We start from the raw sequence: 20328 nt of genomic DNA, 5'->3' as shown, positions 1-20328 counted from the left end.
CAACAATTTTACACACCCACTTCCCCCCATGTTAAACATTACTCTCTGAACAACCCTCTCACTTCTTCACCTCAGTACTCTTGTGCTTGTTGCTTTTCCTTTTTTTTTTTTTCTTTTTTTTTTTTTTTAATAACAAATTTCCCTGCAGTCATTTTTCTTCAAAAAAAAAACAAAAAAACAAAAAAACCACTGAGACCTGAAAATGTGAATGAACTGTCCAAACGTGGGCAAGAACCACCCCTGAACAATGCAAAACGCAAAAGCAAAGAACAATAGATCTCCATTAACACACAGGAGACTGCATACCACATGCAATAATCAGCATTCAATTAACTTTTTTTTTCTCCTTTTTTTTTTTTATACTTTGTCTTAACAATTTTTCCAAGAGTATAAAGAGTCAACGGTACATGAAAAATATAAATAAATGCGGCCTTTCGAACATTTCAGACAAAACCACAGAAGCAATTTCTTTTAAATTATTCTGAACCAGACGATATCATTGCATCTGCATGTAACTCAGGAACAAACACAAAAAAAAAAACCAAAAAAAAAATATGCAAGCAGAAATGAAATGGACAATTTTGAAGAAGAAAAAATCTACCAATACAAAATCAAAAATAATTAGCACAAGTATTAGCATATGTATGTACGAATATCAGCATGTATCAACCAGATAAATATTCATAAGACTACAGCTCAATCTCTCTCTCACCCATCAAAACAACTTGTGAAACACACTTCCAAGCTGGGAAGGAAAGAACAAAGACAAATTAACTAATCAATTAATATATCCTATGAAATAAAACCAATTAAAAAAACAAAACAAAAAAATCACACACAAACACAAACCCTGCTGAGCAATGGACACACACGCACAGCAGCGCTCAGCATCAATACTAATTAATTAATTAATTAAAGAAAAAAGAGACAACACAAACAACCCAAACACGACTACAACAACAGCAGAGACGCATTCCATCCCCCACCTTCTTCTTCTTCTGTGTTCACTCATATGCACACGAGTGGGCTTTTACGTATATGACCGTTTTTACCCCGCCATGTAGGCAGCCATATTCCGTTTTCGGGGGTGTGCATGCTGGGTATGTTCTTGTTTCCATAACCCACCGAACACTGACATGGATTACAGGATCTTTAACATGCGTATTTGATCTTCTCCTGGCAAAAACACACGAATGGGGTTCAGGCACTAGCAGGTCTGCACATATGTTGACCTGGGAGATCGTAAAAAATCTCCACCCTTTACCCACCAGGCGCCGTCACCGTGGTTCGAACCCGGGACCCTCAGATTGACAGTCCAACGCTTTAACCACTTGGCTATTGCACCCGTCGCATCCCCCACCAATCTCCATCCTCGTCACTCACACTGGCCAATGACATCTTCTACAAACTTTCCTCTACCACCACCACTAATCGGCACTATCCACTAAGCCAGCCACCACACACACACGTATACCTGTGTCTTGCACCCAAGGCAAGATGACAGGCCCCCTTAAACCATGACACCTCCCCCCCCCCCCCCCACACCCCCCAACACACCCCTGCCTCTCTCCAGTGGTTCTGTGAGTTGTGACCTTACAATATAAGCCTTTCCACTGAACTTCTGCAGAACTGCAGGCACATAATAATAAAGTGAACGGGGTGGGAGGTGTGATGGGGCGTGTGGGCTGCCTCTTTACTGCATGAAGATGGGGAAAAAAAAAAAAAGAGAAAGATTCAGGGGTATTTTAATCCACCTGAAGACATTTTCTTGCATCTTTTTTCCCCCCCCCCCTTCTTTGACTGCCCTCTGGCTCAATGTGCTATTCAGCCAATCGATTTCTTTCGTAACCATGTCCAAAAGGTTCTAACAAGCCCAGCCAATGCAAGCAGCATAGTATGATCATCCTTTGCCAAGAGAAAGGGGCAAGGTAAAAACACCCCTCTGCTGTTTCATCCACACCACACACACACACACACACAAACACAAAAAAAAACCCATCTCATTCAGCCAAGTCCCAATTCCCTTCAGCCTCCATCATCACACACACAAAAAACAAAACGTTCACACTAAAACCAACAAAAAAAAAAACCAAAACCAAACAAAAAAACAAACCTTACGGCAACAGAGAAACAGAAAAGAAATGTGGTCAACAGAGTAAAAGAAAAAAAAACTATTGACAACATCAGCATCGGAACAGAACCACCCCTACCTATTCCCTTTTACCCCTACCGTGCCACCTAACTTCTTTTCATTCTTTTTTTTTTTTTTTTTTTTAAAGCAGTACCACAGATTCGAGTTTGTAGCATGTTTAAAAAAAAAAAAAAATTACAAAAAAAAAAAAAAAACGAAAAAAAAAAAAAAGAAAAAGAAAATTGCACTAACGTGCTGCCTTGAGTGTGTAGGAGAGCATTAAAGCCCCAAAACGCCATTGTACCCAGGTGGGGTGCGTGGGTCGAGGGGAAAGGGGGCAAGTATTGCAGACCTAGTTGGAAGAGCGACAATCCCTCCCTCCATCGTGTGCTGAACAAAGCGGCAGCGGCGGCAACAGGCCCCCCAAAAAAAGACACGGCACAGCCTGCCATGAAGGCATGCATGCCCCTGCCTGCCGTGGTTGTGTTGTGACTACAAAGGTGTGTCCAGAGTGGAAAAAGGAACCAGAGCAGCAGGCACCATGCGTGCATGCGTGCGCCCCCCCTGGTCCTTTTGGGCAGCTATAGCCAGGAAAACATTTATCAGCAGCGGCTACTAGGGAACAGGCAATCTCTCTCGCTTTCTCTCTCTCTCTCTCGTCATGTCCTCTCTCCTCCCCCCAACCCCTTCCCTCCTCTTTTTACCAGCCAACTTTTCCTACAAAGTCGCGTGGCGCAGCCTTCTCTCTGGCCCCCCAGACCGTGGGCACGGCAGGAGGAGAGAGGTTGCGGGACGGACGATGACCAGCAAGCCGACAGGGAGACCTCTACCTCTCCCCGCCCTCCACGGCGATGTCGCTGCTGCCCACCGACTCCTGGTTGGCGCTCTCCGAACTGGCCGCCTCCTTGGGGTTGCGGCGGCTGTTGCGGGGGGGCCGGGGCCGGTTGTCCTGCCGGGCCATCTCCACGTTCAGCTCCCGGCCGTCAATCTCCAGGCCGGCCAGGGCCTTGACGGCTGTGCTGGCGTTGTCAGCCGACTGGAAGTGCAGGAAGGCGAAGCCCCGGCCCCCACGCCACACCAGGCGCACGGGGTGCACGTCGCAGCCCCGCATCTCCGTCTTGAACTCGCTGACGCGCAGGCGCCGCGAGATGCCGCCCACGAACACCACCCCGTCCGGGCTCGTCTCAATGCGGGGGCGGCGAGGCCTGGGGGGCGGGCGGTTCTCGTCCCCGTCAGAGCGCCGGTTCTCCCCGTCGCTGTTGTCCTGCGAGTTGCCAGAGCGGGCCCCCATGCCACGGCGCCGGTTCCGGCGCCTTGGGGGCCGGCGGTTCTCCTTCCCGTCCTCCCCTTCCTGCTCCCCTCCGGCCCCGTCGCTCAGCTCAGACTCAGAGTGGCGCGGCTTGGAGCGGCGGTAGCCCCGGTTGCGGTACTGGCGCCGGCGGCGGCCTCCCCTCTCGCCCCCTCCCTCCCCGTTGTCGTTGGACTCATCGGCGTTCTCCTTGTTACTCTCGTCCCCTTGGTCCGCCGAGTCGTCGTTCCTGGGGCGGCGACGGCCACCAAAACGACCCCCACCACCACCTCCACCTCGTCGGCCGCGGAAGGGCCGACGACCCATGCCCCGGTTCCCACGGCCCCGGAACCCGCGCTCCCTGCGCTCCTGGTCCATGCGCTCCTCAAACTCCTCATCATCCCCCTCCTGCCCCTTCAGGCGCACGTCCTTGCCCGCCTCCCGCTCCATGTCGCGTAGCTTGCGCAGAACAGGGATACGGTACAGCTTCTCATAGTCCAGCTTGGACCAGATGATGCCCTGGGGCTTGGGCCGCTTGCACCCAGTCATGATCACCTGCCACACACACACAACCACACACAGGCAATGATCAAACTGACCCACAACGAGACACACGAGCAATGACAAATTCACCCGAGACATACAGGCAATGACAAATTTACCCACACAGACACAATGATAGAATTATTACCCACAAAGACACACAACCAGTGACAAATTTACCCACAAAGACACACAACCAGTGACAAATAGGCAATGACAAATTTATCCACAAAGACTTGCAGACTATGACAAATTTACCCATACAGACAGAGAATGACAAACTTACCCACAAAGACACAGGCAATAACAAACTTGCCCACAACATAGGCAAATACATATTTGTCCACAAAGACACAGGCAATTACATATTTGTCCACAAAGACACAGGCAAGGCAATTACATATTTGTCCACAAAGACACAGGCAATGACATTTGCCCAGAACATACAGGCAATGACAAATTTACCCACAATGACAAAAAGGCAACAACAAATTTGCCCACGATACACAATCACAAATTTGCCCACAAAAGCACAGGTTCTGGCAAATTTGCCGACAACATACAGGCAATGACAAATTTGCCAACGACAACATACAGGCAATGATAAATTCATCCACAAAAGCACACAGGCAATGACAAATTTACCCACAATGACACACAGGCAATGACAAATTTACACAAAGACACTCAGGCAATGACAAATTTACCCACAAAGACAAAAGGCTATGACAAATTCACAAACAAGGACATGGGAAATAGACAAATATGCCCACCAAGACAACTATCTGAAAAGTGCACCAAACTATCAAACAGCCAGGAATCGAAGACTTTTTTTGTGTTTTTTATCCTTTTATTCAAAATCCATTTCATTTATACACATCAAGACACATTCCTCCGAATGCATGTGGGCTTCATACAACAGTTTCTTCTTCTTCTTCCTCTTCTGTGTTCGTGGGCTGCAACTCCCACGTTCACTTGTATGCACACGAGTGGGCTTTTACGTGTATGACCGTTTTTACCCCGCCATGTAGGCAGCCATACTCCATTTTCGGGGGTGTGCATGCTGGGTATGTTCTTGTTTCCATAACCCACCGAACGCTGACATGGATTACAGGATCTTTAACGTGCGTATTTGATCTTCTGCTTGCATATACACACGAAGGGGGTTCAGGCACTAGCAGGTCTGCACATATGTTGAGACCTGGGAGATCGTAAAAATCTCCACCCTTCACCCACCAGGCGCCTTCACCGCGATTCGAACCCGGGACCCTCAGATTGACAGTCCAACACTTTAACCACTCGGCTATTGCGCCCGTCCATACAACAGTTTCCAGATGCAAGGAGGCATCAAAGCGTGCAGACTGATCCACACATTGTTATTTCACGGGAAATCTGTTTGTGAAATTCGGGGCTCCTCACCCCAGGGAAAGCATGTCGCTACAGTGCAACACCACCCCATTTTTTTTTTTTTTTTCTCTCTCCTCTTTTTCTGTCTGCAAGCATATTCGTGTACACAAAACTTAGGCCTTATCCTACGACTGCCGAAATGGAAAATAATGGTGATGACATGTTCAGCAGAGAAGCGCCCCCACATCCAGGCATCGCGACACATGAAAAGTAACAGAAGTAGTCTCTTGTTTTACAGTCAAAGTGGATTTTTTCCCCCTACACTACAGAACTGGTGCCTGGGACAAAACAACACCCTTTTATTTTGCAACTCATGGGTGGGTTCTTTCAGTTAAACACATACACACACACACACACACACACACACACCTGAGTGGGCGTGACGATGATGTCGACGGTCAGGTCGTGGTCTTCCACCAACTCTTCAGGAATCTCCACAATCTGGTCGTCATGCACCGTGGTCACCACCACCGTGTCTGGCCCCACGGCCTCCATCGTCGCCATCATGGCGTACTCCAGGTCCGCGAAGCCCTCCCCCTTGCCAATGCGATGCCCTGTGTGGGGGGGGGACAATTGTTCACCGTTAATTCTTGCTCCTAGTCATTAGTCCGGCCGACTGCACAGGCCCATATCCGGACTGTCAAAACCATACCAATGCTCAACCGCATCAACACAAAAACTCACATGCACACACACAACAAAAACCTATAAGATAAACACATCAACACAAAACTTGCACACACACACACACAAAAAAAAACAACTATAAAATAAACACAGTTCATGACACATTATCCTAACCATTTAGCTCCTTATGGCAAACAAGATTAGGCTGTGCTGAGGACGCCAGCCATTCCGCTAAATTCATCATCCACAGATTACAAAAAATCGTTAAAAAGGAAAACACAATACTTCAAAGCCAAACAAACAAAAAAAACATTAATAAAAAGGCCATAATTATAGGAGACAGCTAGTGCCCATCCAAGTGTTGACAATTTCACTACCTTATCGCCAGAGCAAAACACCACAGATAGTACATCACAGACTGCGGAAAGGAAAAAAAAAAAAAGTGTCAAAGCTTGCTTGGAAAAAAAAAGAAAGGGGAATGGACTGGGAAGGCAGAAAAAGGAGACAACAGTGGAGGGGAGAAAGAAAAAAAAAAGGCAGAAACAAAGAAAGCAACAGAAAAGAGGAAATTTCTAGCACAGAATTTCCACAAGGCATGGATGCTATTTACACTGAAAGACCCCCAGCATCCCCACGGGGGATGTGGGTACAAGCTCAGCATAGTTACACATTCAGAAAGCATGCAAAGCTATCTTTTGACGTTTATCAACATTACTGCTAACAGTCAAACACAGGGCATGATCAAGACTACCTAAACTAAAAAAAATTTTTTTTTAAATAAAAAAAAAAAACAATCAACCGCATTAACTCATTCTACTCCAGGTACGAGTTAATTCATACCATGATTACGTCCCCTGTGGACCAGGTACGAGTATTCTCATGTCGAAATACTATTCTAATTTCCTTCATTCTTGCTTGGTACAGTTGGCATTTTAAACTGAACCATTTATGGATTCCAGAAACATGAAAACGAAGCTCTGTTTGACCGATTAAATCAACTTTTTTTCCTTTTTTTTTTTTTCAAATGTATTCAGGTCTTTGTTGGTATCAAAGTCTTTGTCGAATGGAACTGGTCAAGGGTTTGACAATAATTCCCCAATCAGATTTTTCCAGACCCTGAAGGGCAAAACATAACTTTTCCAGCCTGGAAATCAGTCATTTTTCCAAGACCTTTCCAGACCTGGACATGATCATTTTTTCAAAGACTTTTCTAGCTTTTTCTTCTTCTTCTTCTGCGTTCACTCGTATGTACACGAGTGGGCTTTTACATGTATGACCGTTTTTACCCCGCCATGTAGGCAGCCATACTCCGTTTTCGGGGGTGTGCATGCTGGGTATGTTCTTGTTTCCATAACCCACCGAACGCTGACATGGATTACGGGATCTTTAACGTGCGTATTTGATCTTCTGCTTGCATATACACACGCAGGGGGTTCAGGCACTAAGCAGGTCTGCACATATGTTGAGACCTGGGAGATCGTAAAAATCTCCACCCTTCACCCACCAGGCGCCGTCACCGTGATTCGAACCCGGGACCCTCAGACTGACAGTCCAACGCTTTAACCACTCGGCTATTGCGCCCGTCATTCTAGCTTTTAAAAATGGCTCTCTCAGGTAAACAGTTTGTCCCAAACCCTGAACAGTAAAACATACTTTTTCATCCAAAGACACATCCCCCCCCCCCCCCCCACCCTTCCTCCCTCCCCCTCCTGCCCCTCTCTGGAAAATGGTTATTTTTCTCCCTCCCAAACTTTTTTTTTCTTCTTTTTCTTTTTTAAAGACTTCCATGGCTCTGTCTCTGCCCTGTGGTCTGGGTTTCTCTTGTCTGGCTGACTCCCTTGACACAGACAGCAGGTAGGGTAGGGTAGGTAGGCCCATGGTCTCACCTTCCTTGGATACAGCGACAGAACCAACGATGACCAGGTCAACGCCGATCTTGTCCTTCAGACTTATCTTCTTGCTGTGCTCTTTCGTCCCCTGTCACCCACAACACACAACCAACCACACCGTTACAGGCCATGAACACACACACACACACACACACACACACATATATATATATATATATATATATATATATATATATTTATCAATAGGTCTCATCAATCCATAACACCCACAAAAAAAACCAGACCATTACAGAACACAGAACACACATGAAAGCTTGGAACTTTTTTTCCATTGTTACGCTTTTTCAAATTTTTGTTCAACAGTCCAATGTTAAAACATTAATGTTGTGAATAGTCTTGTTTTTACTCCCCCCCCCCCCCCACCCCCCCACCACACCCCGTCTAATATCACACACACACATTCAACTCTGCACCAGAGCACTCCTCTGTTTTGAAATCTGTGTAATTAAAACAGTTTCTATGTTCCTGCACCAATATAAACTGCAAGAAAAGAGAACTAACCTCTATGGTGTATCTGGCTGTGTCAAGACATGTCAATTTGGAGGGGAAAAAAAACTGTCAATTTCAGTGTATTTTCTGCGTTTTAACCAAATTAATATGACAGGGAAGCTTGCTGAGGCTTAAAACTCCCTAGGGTTGAATGGGTTAATGTGGATAGACATTAAATGAAACTGAACACACACACACACGCACACGCACACACACATGCACACACAAACACCCCCTCTCTCTCTCACCACACACACACACAAACGCCCCCTCTCTCTCTCTCTCACCAGAGCGGTGGAGCACTTGCGCAGCATCTCCTTGTTGGCGTCCTCTGGAGGCGTGATCTTGTTGAAGAGGCCAGTGCGCAGCCGAGGGGTGGGCACTAGCAGCGTCTTGTTGGCCTGCACAAGGAAAAACACAAAGGGCAATGTCAAGTTCTTCTTCTTCTTCTTCTTCATTCGGGGGCTGCAACTCCCACGTTCACTCATAGGTACAGGAGTGGGCTTATAAGTGCATGACTGTTTTTACCCCGCCATGTACGCAGCCATACTCCCATTTTCTGGGGTGTGCATGCTGGGTATGTTCTCGTTTCCATAAACCACCAAACGCTGACATGGATTACAGGAATGTGGGTGTTTTGATCTCCTTGCTTATGCACACAAAGGAGGTTCAGGCACAAGCAGTCTGCAAATATGTTGACCTGGGAGATCAAAAAAAAAATATCCACTATTTACCCACCCCTGTCAAATGTTTGCAGGAACAATCAGGAAATTTGGTAGGAACATTCTTAACCTGGCAGGAACACTCCTGACTCCCTGCCACATCCAAACAATTGCTTGGGCCCTACATGCAACACAGTGTAACTGCTACAATTTTAAGCTGATCAGTCCACTCAATTCGGTTTCAATGAAAACATGCATGCGATTAGCTGAGCATCATCATGTGAGATCAAGCTTGGTAGTGACTGCCCTGGCCGTGTGATCCACAGGTCTAGAGCGTCTGGGTAATGCTACGACAGGAAAGCATGTGATCACGCTATGTAGTTGAAAAGAACTCCTCTGAACAATTTTGACTTGGCGAAACGTCATACATGTAAAAAATTAAAATGTTACCTGTCTGTCTGGTGTGTGTTATGTGTGCGTGCCTGAAATCTGATGACACAGGAAACGAATGATGAGCGCCCAATGGCAGGCATCAGTCGGCACTACCAGGGTAAACAGCCTGTTGTGCAATGCAGCAAATGACGCCCCCACCCCCTGGAGTTTCTAAAGCACCTAGAGCTGCTTGGTCTCTGACCGAGGACAGGCAATGTATAAGTATCCATATCATATGTGGAGTGATGGCCTAGAGGTAACGCGTCCACCTAGGAAGCAAGAGAGAATTGGAGCGCGCTGGTTCGAATCACAGGCTCAGCCGCCGATATTTTCTCCCCCTCCACTAGACCTTGAGTGGTGGTCTGGACGCTAGTCATTCGGATGAGACAATAAACCGAGGTCCCGTGTGCAGCATGCACTTAGCGCACGTAAAAGAACCCACGGCAACAAAAGGGTTGTTCCTGGCAAAATTCTGTAGAAAAATCCACTTCGATAGGAAAAACAAATAAAACTGCACGCAGGAAAAAATACAAAACAAAAAAAAAGGGTGGCGCTGTAGTATAGCGACGCGCTCTCCCTGGTGACAGCAGCCTGAATTTCACACAGAGAAATCTGTTGTGATAAAAAGAAATACAAATACAAATACAAATATCATATATATACATATATATATATCGTATCATAACCACCAACCTCCAGGGTGAGGAAGCGAGCGTTTTCCTGGGGTTTGTCCGGGTTGATCTTGATGGTGCGGGCCGACTTGAACTGCTCCAGTTCCGCAACCTTCTCCGCCGCTACAGCAGCATCCTATGGACACAAGGACACATCTATGTGTGTACACACACGTCACCTTCCTGGCAAAAGAAACAAGAGATGCCAACCCCCTGTCAAACGTTTGTTAAGAACAATCGGGAAATTTGGTAGGCACACTTAGGGCTCCAAGCCACATCAGCATGGTACATTTCATCCAAAAGCTTAATCCACTGGGCACAGACGCGGTTTGACCAAGACGCAACGATTGATCTAATTGGTCCGCTCAATGCTGTTTCAATTAAACACGCACACCATTAGCTGAGCATCATCACACAAGACCGAGATTAGCAGTGACTGCCCTGGCCTTGTGACTGATAGCTCTGGAGCGTCCGGCTAATGTCACTAAAGGAAAGCATGTGACCATGCTAAGTAGTCGAAAATGAACTCGTTGGAACAGTTTTGACGTTGGCAAAATATCAGAACAAACTGCTTAACAAAACACAGTGAAATCTAACTGTTGGCATCTGTGGAAATCGTAACAGCTGCCACCTCTGTAGACATCACCACACAGTATCATCTGATCAACATTCATTAGTATCCTAAGTCTCTGTTTAAGTTAACTTCATCATAACAACAGTCCCAGTTGCTTCACTGGCTGCACAACCACCAGAGATGGGAATAGGCAACTATGGAAAATATGGGAAAGAAAAAGCAAATCTGAAATTTAAAAAAAAGAAAACTATATTCCGAAGTTGAGGTTCAGGTGTCTCCTTAAGGCACCAATGGGTGCACAGGCAACAACCCGCCTGCACATCCCCGAAGAACATTTTTTTAGTACGTTTTTTTTTTAGAGGCAAATTCTGGCCTCTCCTTACTTTTTTTTTTTTAATTTTCTAAACAATACAAGACTATGCACTGTAGCATACCCTAAAATGTTCTCAATGGATTTATGTGTTTCACAAAAATGACCTGCAGGACTCTCTCCCAATTCCAAAAGGAAATTTTCTATCTAAAATTACGTTTAAATAACATACTTACCGTGACCCAACTAGTGCAGACTCCGGCAGGGGTCTGACATTCCTGTCCTGTGCAAACTACTATCCGCCTATGCGGAGAAAACGAAAGTACTACGGCCGATAACCTCCCGTAAGTAGGTAACCTCCCCTTTGTCCACCTGGCTAGCGCCCTCTTTTGACGGCAGCCATCTTGACACCTGTTCCTGTGCACTTCATACGGCTAAGTTTTTCGCATTTTCTATCTGTCTATCGATTCTTTGGCGTTTCTGTTTTGTGTCCAATTATGTCTTCAAACAGGTCGCACATTCAGTATAAATACTGAACAACAAACTACGGAGGCTGAGTCCAATGGCAGAGGAGCTGTATCAGCAGCAGAAAAAAACTGGATGACGATGATACCACGAACAAATTCCACACACACACAAAAAAAAAAACAGACATTTTTACAAAGACCACAAAACAAAAAACAATGAACATGACTGAATCTTAAATAATGTTCACATTTTTCGGTGTGCTTTCTCAATATTTACACTTGGAAATTACTAGCAGATTTCTCATCACCTATTTTTGTAGATAACGTCCTGTCCATAAGACAGGAAAAGGTCAAACAGAAAGACAAAAAAAAGAAAAGAAAAAAAAAAAGAAAAAGAAAAGGCATGCCACCACTCACCACAAAGTTGGGGATGCGGTTGTTGCAAGGGCGGGGGAAATTGACAAGATCATTCTTCTCCAGGTGATCCCAAATCTTCGAGCGAATGCTCCACTTGGAAACCTCTGAAACATACATACATACACCACTCAGTGGTCACTTACCGCAGTGAGAGTCTTTCCGCCACTCACAGAGAGAAAGAAGACAGACACAGGAGACAGACGGAGAGAGAGAGAGAGAGAGAGAGAGAGAGAGAGAAATACACATACACACACACACACAGTGTGAGAGTAGGAAAGGTTAAGGCATTGTATCTGCAAGACACAGAGACAGACGGGGAGAGAGAGAGAGAGTGAAATACACACACACACACACACACACACACAAACAGTGTGAGAGTAGGAAAGGTTAAGGCATTGTATCTGCAAGTTCTTTCACAAATTCAAAATAAAACTTTTTTTTTTTTTTTTTTTTTTAAATACATTAAGACTTAGTTTGCACACAGACAGAGAAGCAAGGAGCAAACAGGAAAGCACACACTGACCGACGCCGGCGCTGTTGAGGACCTTCTTGCCGGTGTCCTCGGGCGGAGGTCTGGTGGTGGGCGGAGCCTCGTTGCCCTGCTGGGGCTCCGGGTCGGAGGCGGAAGCGTTATTGTTCTCCATAGCTGTTTCTCCTTCAACAGGTGTTCGCGCGACAGCTGCCTCAATCTGATACACACACCAACACCACTTTTTTTTTTATTAATCAAACACACACTCATTTACCTGAAATTATTAACCTGAACAACGGGCGCAATAGCCGAGTGGTTAAAGCGTTGGACTGTCAATCTGAGGGTCCCGGGTTCGAATCACGGTGACGGCGCCTGGTGGGTAAAGGGTGGAGATTTTTTCGACCTCCCAGGTCAACATAGGTTCAGACCTGCTAGTGCCTGAACCCCCTTCGTGTGTATATGCAAGCAGAAGATCAAATACGCACGTTAAAGATCCTGTAATCCATGTCAGCGTTCGGTGGGTTATGGAAACAAGAAAAACCCAGCATGCACACCCCCGAAAACGGAGTATGGCTGCCTACATGGCGGGGTAAAAACGGTCATACACGTAAAAGCCCGCTCGTGTGCATACGAGTGAACGCAGAAGAAGAATTAACCTGAATAAAAGTAATCAACCAAAGAATGGTTCCCTGTGGACTGCCGGCACTGGGACTGCAACAGACAAACCCAGGTATGGCTGTGTATATGGGGGACTTGGTATGAGGGTGTGGGGAGTAACGCCACTAAAACGATGCAGATGATGGGGCTAACAAAAAAACAAAAAAAACAACAACAAAAAAGAAAAAGTAGTCACACCAAGAAAATGTTCACAAAGACCAAACTACTAACTTGCCCAAACACCCATCATGAGTTTTCAAAGAGAGAGAGCTAGAGTGTGTGTGTGTGTGTGTGTGTGTGTGTGTGTGTGTGTGTGTGTGTGTGTGTGTGTGTGTAAAAAGCCAAATTTGGTTTTCAGAGAAAATGTTAAGTTTACCACAAACTAACATGCACATACATGGAATACACACACAAAAACACCGAAAACAGGGCTGTTACATACACTCTATTTCTTCTTCTGCGTTCGTGGGCTTCAACTCCCACGTTCACTCGTATATACGCGAGTGGGCTTTTTACATGTATGACCGCTTTTACCCCGCCATGTAGGCAGCCATACTCCGCTTTCGGGGGTGTGCATGCTGGGTATGTTCTTGTTTCCATAACCCACCAAACGCCAACATGGATTACAGGATCTTTCACGTGCGTATTTGATTTTTTTTTTGCTTGCGTATACACACAAAGGGGGTTCAGGCACTGAGCAGGTCTGTACATATGTTGACCTGGGAGATTGGAAAAATCTCCACCCTTTACCCACCAGGCGCGGTCACCGTGATTCGAATCCGGGGCCCTCAGATCGAAAGTCCAACGCTTTAACCATTCGGCTATGGCGCCCGTCGTTAGATACTCACTTTTGTTTTCCACATGAGAACCAAAATTCTATGAACCAACTTACACAACACACTATACACTACTACAGTCAACTTCTTCAATCCACAGACCTAAATAATAGTTGATCCTTTCACTTCCAATTCATTATGACATTCTGGACTCCTCACTAATAACTGCAGCCAATTCTGTAATAGCTTGCTCCACTGTCATCAATTTCCAAAATCATCTGCAGAGTGTTTCACTTTTTTTCAAAACATTAAATAAAAAAAACATAACCATTTTCAGATTCTTTAAAAAAAAAAATAAAAAATTGTGCATCGACTCAATCTTTCCGTTTTGAACACTTTTCTGATGCTCCTGTAAAAGACAAATCACCGTTATTTCTAAAGAATTATGATAATAAAAACTATCATTTACTTTGATCACAAGCCACATGTGGATACGCACAGTAAAACCTTATTCGGATTCAGTGTTGCCCTCTTTCTTGCAAACCAAAAAAATATAAGCATAGATAGATGCCACCCCCTATAGGTACTTTTGAACCTCTCAGTATTTTCCACAAAAGCGCTCTTTTCCTCAATATGGTTACATCGAACATAAACCGTTTTTTCTCACTGCATTCATTGGTTCTTGGGTGCCTTGTACTTCAATGATGTCTTCTTGATGACTGTCTCATATCTGGTAATACTGTCATATCCTTCATAATTATCAGTACACAGTTTGAATTAAGTCCAAAGTTAGAACTGAATTTCACTTAACCTTCACCGTACCTTAAGGGTGAAAAATTATCCACACTCATTTAAATCTTCATAACTCAGTGAGTTTTGCAACTATTTCACTAAGTCTTATGACTTTGTCTAATTATGATTTGTTGCTTATCCCCCTCCAAAAATGGTGGTGTTTTGTTTGTAAACCATGGGGTAAATAAACAATCAAACTGTTGTTTAATGAAGTGGAATAAACAAGGACATGCTTTTTTTTTTTTTAATCCTGCCCTCAGGGAAAGAAAAATAAACATACATTAACACATAAAAAAAAATGAAATTAAAAAATTAAGTCAAGTTATTATCCAGTCAGAATTACATCCACTTTCATTCTGTGCATTTGTTGTTGTTGATGTTGTTTCCTCTCTCTACAGTGTACATCTAGTTGGTTCAAATATAGAAATTCTGGCCCTGTTTCAAAACAGAAGCTCCCAAAATTGGCAGGTTGACAACTGATGTAGCAGGTTTCACAGTATACTGTATTCAGCTTCTCAGATAGCTTGGGACTTCCAAGCTACACAGTATGTACATCTGAAAGCATAATTACGTTCATTTTTCTATACAGTAAAATGTTATACAATGAAGGTACAATTAACATACTTTGACTTTGTATGACTTTTGACTTGGATTTTTTTTTTTTTTTTTTTTTTTTTTTTAAGATTTGTGTCTGCGGTTTTCTTTTTTTCCACAGATTCCACTTCCTCCTGTTTTCATGCAGGTTACAAATTTGCACACAGACAAAATAATCATCACACAATCAATATCACTCAAATCAAATTATACAACTTAGATAAAATTCTTAAACTAAGTTAATTACACTAAGTTTAAGTACCTGAATCAAATGTTTACCATTACAAAGGTTTTTAGTCGAGGAATTTTTTTTTTTTTTTTTTTAAATCACTGCACAATTCAAAAAGTATCTTAATCAAATGTTCACTTATTTCATTGGTTATACTCAAACTAGGAGGCAAAATTGCACTGGTTCTTAGTGCTGCAGCCTTGTGGGCTAGTTGGCCTTTGGGAACCATCCCAACGCCGACTGTCCTAAAACCCTCTTGGCCGAGAGAGTGGGGATGTAACTTGGGCAAGACACTCTCCACTATAATCAAATTCTAGCCCAAATAGTCGGAACAGCAGTTGCCTCCTCTGCTGTTCTGATGGTCATAGTCGGATACGACAGACTATCATACATACTTATAGTCAACAATAATGAAAAGTTAACCATGGCATAATTCGAACCTCCATCTGCCATCAACTCTTCTGACCCTATCCATCCTGAATCCTGTGTTCACCTAGGTGACCTAGTTTGAACCACAAATCAGCACAACACACACATACTTCTGACTGTTTACTTGCATTTCAACTGCAAATATGCATTTTCGTTCAAAGAAAAGAAAACAAATACTGATTTCATGCAAGCCACCACTATTGTCTGCCACCCAAATAACTCAAGTTAAAACTTTTCTTTGAAGATTAGTTTAGCAGGAATTCTGGCGGAAGTGACATTTAGTCTGCTGTTATCCACTTCCATTCAATGTAAACAATAATAATATATAATAATGGATACTTATATAGCACACTATCCAGATATCTGCTCTAGGTGCTTTACAAAAACGCTTTTGTTTACATAAAACACATCTATCATTCTGTTACATACACACACCAAAATGTGACTACACACACACACACACACACACACTGCATACATACATTTTAACATACATGTGTACCTAACAGCTACCCTAACACATACGCACACATAGGTGTCACAGGTGTCAACTGCTTCCCAAAGTCAATTTGTATGCGCAGGGGTCTGTTTACAGTGACCAAAAGCCAAATGACGGCTGAAACTCGTGAAAGCTGATCTTATATCAATATCATTATCCAAAAAAAAAATAATATCATGCATTTTGATTCCAGCATGAAAATTCATGCGTTATACATCTGTTTTTCTCTTTTTAGCAAGGCATAAAAATTTTCATAAACATTAATGTTAACACTCTCCATACGAACGGCGAAAGAGACATTAACAGCGTTTCACCCCAATTACCATCATCAAAATATTGCAAGCGGAAGGCTCTTATACTGAAGAGGTGAATGTTGACAAAGAATATCACAATTCTGATGACGGAAGCTAAAGGTTGGGTCATTCAGACACCCGCTGGACATCCGAGGGTCTGTGTAGAGGAGAAGAGAGGACTGGCCATACTGAGTGAGTTAAACATCAGTCATTCAGTATCAAATCAACCAAATCTGTGATGTACTCTTGAATGACAGCCAAAGTCAGAAGTTCTGCCTCAAAGTCATACTTTTTCTGGTCATGACGTTACTTGATTTGTTTCCTTTTCTTTTTTGAAGTACGAAGCATTTGTTAAAATATTCACAATATCAGGATAGGTTTGTTTTAGCAGCCTTCTCCTTTTCACTGTAGTAGATGAAATACTGCCTTACTTGTCTGAAAAGCAGCTAATAATACACAATTAAAGGTTACAAATATGAACATGTATTTCTGCCATGCTATGAAAAATGTAGTCAATGATTAACTGTGTCTAAATAATACATCGTAGAATTGCTGGTTTTCTTTTCGTGGAGATCATACAACGCATATATTTTTATATCAAAATCAAAATGCATTATTTCTTTTTCTTTTCTATTCCTTTTTTTAATATGAGATCAAAGCAATTGTGTTGCGAATGCCCTTGCCAGCTCCAAGGGCTTCCTTCTTAGTGCTGATCTGCACTGTTTATAGAGGCTAAATATAAATGCTTCAAACATGACTTAATAAATAAGATTTAACATGAATTCAATCTCTACAGTGTGCAAAATGGAATAGAGAAGTTCCTGGTTGATAAGCATGGTCTGAATGATCTGAACTTCCAAGAGCGTCAGTTTCCAGCACTGCACACATTTCCATTTTCTGCCTTTCTCCTTGCCTGTCTGTTTCTGAAGTCACTCACAACACACAGTAACTGAGTAAGATGCAACACCTGCTGCAGTAACCTAATGTTCTTGCTTTGCTGTTTTCCATCCTTTTCACGTGCGAGTATTTACGGAAAATCCTTTGTGGGTGTAATGTAAGCAGAAATAACGGTACTTTTTTTTTTCCTTCTTTTTTTGTCTGGCTTATTGCAAGTGCAATACTTAACGCACTGTTATTTGTATTGTCATGGTTGTATCTTATATTCGTGTATTGACCAATACTTGTAACACTGAAATATCTAGCAACTATTGTGTGTTGTCATTTCTGAAATTTATTAGGCGGGTCAAACTGAGGTAGGTGTCAGCTAAAGAAAACACCTACTATCCTTATAAGACTTGACTATTAGATGGTTGAGGCCCCGTCAAGGGCCTGTTTGTCGTCCAAGATCTATTCACTTATGCGCATGCGACGTGTGGGCAGTGGCAAGTGAGAGCAATGAGAAAGGTTAAAAACTTCAAACTCAGAAAAATGCTGGGAGCCTAGCAAAAAAATGTTATTTTCAATCTTTCAGTTTTTTGTTGTGGGAAGCTGGTCATCGAAGACTGTGAAACCTGCCATGTGCAAAAACACATCACCACCTGAATTAAAACCAAATGTGAACATAACGACAATAACAAATCCGTCTTTAGCTCCACCTTAATACTTCAGACTAGTATACTACAGTTCAATCTATTTCAATGAAATCTGGAAGAAAAAAATCATGTATTTCAAACTATGTACAGAGTACTTTTTTTTTTTTTCAATCACACATAAAAAATAAAACAATATTTTTACTGACTGCGATCTGTAATGACAAAATTATAAAAATTACACTATTCACAAACTTTTCTAAACTGGGTTTGCTTTGTCACATGATTCTATGATTTACAAAGGTTTTCTATCTTCCCCCACAACTCGCTGTCAAACTTTCAACAGTTTTACCTTTATGTCCTGGTAAAAAAAAAAAAAGTGATTGCCCCTACCAATTACTGAGATAGCTCTTATCATTGCCTGCTCTAGTTATAAATGTGATGGCTGTGTTGGAGCTTGGTGGCTTAAAACTAGTGACTGCTACACATGAACTTGCAGTCTTGCTTTGTTCATCACTAACCAAATTGGTGTGTGGCTAAACTTCAAAAGTTTCATCTGAAAAACAAAACACTGAGCAGTGACAAGTCCAAATCCACGCACCACAAAGACTAACTGTGGAGCGAAGAGCGACCTGTTTGATAGCTCCAAAAACATAACAACTGTGAATCTAATTGCTGTACCGATATACACACACTCATATCCCGAAGCATTTTCTAGTATTCAACGAATAAGCTCATAGCAAAAACCCATGTGTCCACACATCAAGCCGCCATTGAGTTGACCAGCCTTTGTGGATCAGAGACAACGTGAGTCGACCTGCCACCAACTGACATTCTGAGAGCAAAGCAAGCCACGCATTTATACTTTGCGTCACCAAACAAAATGAGGTTAAAACTACCTTCTGCATACCTGTATTGCTGTTTTCGAATAATGTAAGAAAAAGCAGATGCTTGGGTTAAAATCGGTCAGAATTGCAACGAAAAATTTTGCGCAATGTCAAGGCCATGTGGATCAGATTCTCAACCGGTTCCCCTGAAAAAGTCAATTTTTAGCTACTTCGGAAAATGCAATAACAATTTTATAATGGCAGACTCAAAGCTTAAAGCTTCTACAAAACCAAAAATCCATACAAACCAGTTAATAAATCAGAAGATGGGATCTTTAGCTCATTGAAATCGCCGCATGCGTTCGACGTGTACTACTTTTAGCCACAAACCGTGTGTGCTCACGTTTGGCTTGCTTCTTGAAATGTTAGCTGGGAGCTGACAACGAAAAGAAGTAGTTTCCGGTGGAAACGGAAAAGAAATGAAATAATACCCCCCCGAAGTTGGGGAAATTGTTACTTTTGTATTTTTATTTTTGCTTATTCTTTTTTTCCAATGCTCTAAAAACTTTTCAGAATTCAATACTTCGATAAATATAAAATGGATCAGTCCATAATGAAAATTACACTCAATTATCTAGTATGATCTACTCATTTTTGGCTCAAATGAAAAGACAGTTGATGTCACGTGGAAATGGCCTACTTAAATCTTTTCTCTAATATTTTTTTTTAATATAATCTTTAAAAAAAAAATAAAAAAAAAAGAAACATCCCGAATATGCTTTAGGTTTAAGTTAAAATGCTAGAACAATCGCCTACGTGAAAAAGGATAAATAAAACAACTCGGTTGTTCAAGTTACATTTAAGGCTCATTGGCGGTTTTGTTACGAGGAACTTTCAGTTTCAGTTTCAGTCTGAAGAAGGAGTCATCAAAGCGTGGAAACTGGTCTATTTTCGCTATCCAGAGGATAAAAAAAAATATGAAAGAAGTCTGGCCAACCAACAGACTATACGTGCTGAACAGGTCTACGTTCACTGGAGAGTCAACGTGCCGTCAGTGCGGGAAAAATTCATAGAACCTGAACACTAGCTCAGAACTGCTGCTGCTGCTGCTCAGTTATGATGATGTTGCTGTTGATGATGATGATGATGATGTTGTTGATGATGATGATGCTTGACCAATCAGTGAACCATTGTCTTGGGGTGTTAGTAGGTCGTCGAGGTGAGTGAACCGTGATAGTCGAGTCAGTTTGTTTTCGGCGTTGTTTCAGTCAACCGTCAGTCTTTGCTGACACGATATTGTTCA

The 20328-nt window shown here is 42.9% G+C and overlaps 1 protein-coding gene across 1 annotated transcript; it reads right to left on the bottom strand.

Moving 5' to 3' along the window:
- Positions 1-200: 200 nt before the first annotated feature.
- LOC143277145 (uncharacterized) lies at positions 201-19439 on the bottom strand. Its single transcript, XM_076581888.1, has 8 exons — positions 19334-19439; positions 12452-12617; positions 11929-12032; positions 10183-10296; positions 8683-8796; positions 7883-7973; positions 5739-5923; positions 201-3974 (listed from the first exon to the last, which is right to left on the bottom strand). The coding sequence occupies exons 2-8, from the start codon at positions 12570-12572 to the stop codon at positions 2958-2960; spliced, it is 1746 nt and encodes a 581-aa protein (XP_076438003.1). The 5' UTR covers positions 12573-12617; positions 19334-19439; the 3' UTR covers positions 201-2957.
- Positions 19440-20328: the final 889 nt, after the last annotated feature.

The sequence above is a fragment of the Babylonia areolata genome, chromosome 33, assembly GCF_041734735.1.
Source record: "Babylonia areolata isolate BAREFJ2019XMU chromosome 33, ASM4173473v1, whole genome shotgun sequence".
Lineage (NCBI taxonomy): Eukaryota > Metazoa > Mollusca > Gastropoda > Neogastropoda > Buccinidae > Babylonia > Babylonia areolata.
Note: the sequence above shows the minus strand (reverse complement) of the source record. Positions and strands in the feature narration are given on the sequence as shown.

Bases quoted from the DNA above. Each gene is read 5' to 3' on its own strand.
- LOC143277145 (XM_076581888.1), bottom strand. From the start codon at position 12,572: ATGGAGAACAATAACGCTTCCGCCTCCGACCCGGAGCCCCAGCAGGGC. The intron at 10,297-11,928 runs GTGAGTGGTGGC...TTGTGTCCATAG, and splicing joins ACCGCATCCCCAACTTTGTG to GATGCTGCTGTAGCGGCGGA. The intron at 7,974-8,682 runs GTGAGAGAGAGA...TGTGGGTGACAG, and splicing joins GCAAGTGCTCCACCGCTCTG to GGGACGAAAGAGCACAGCAA.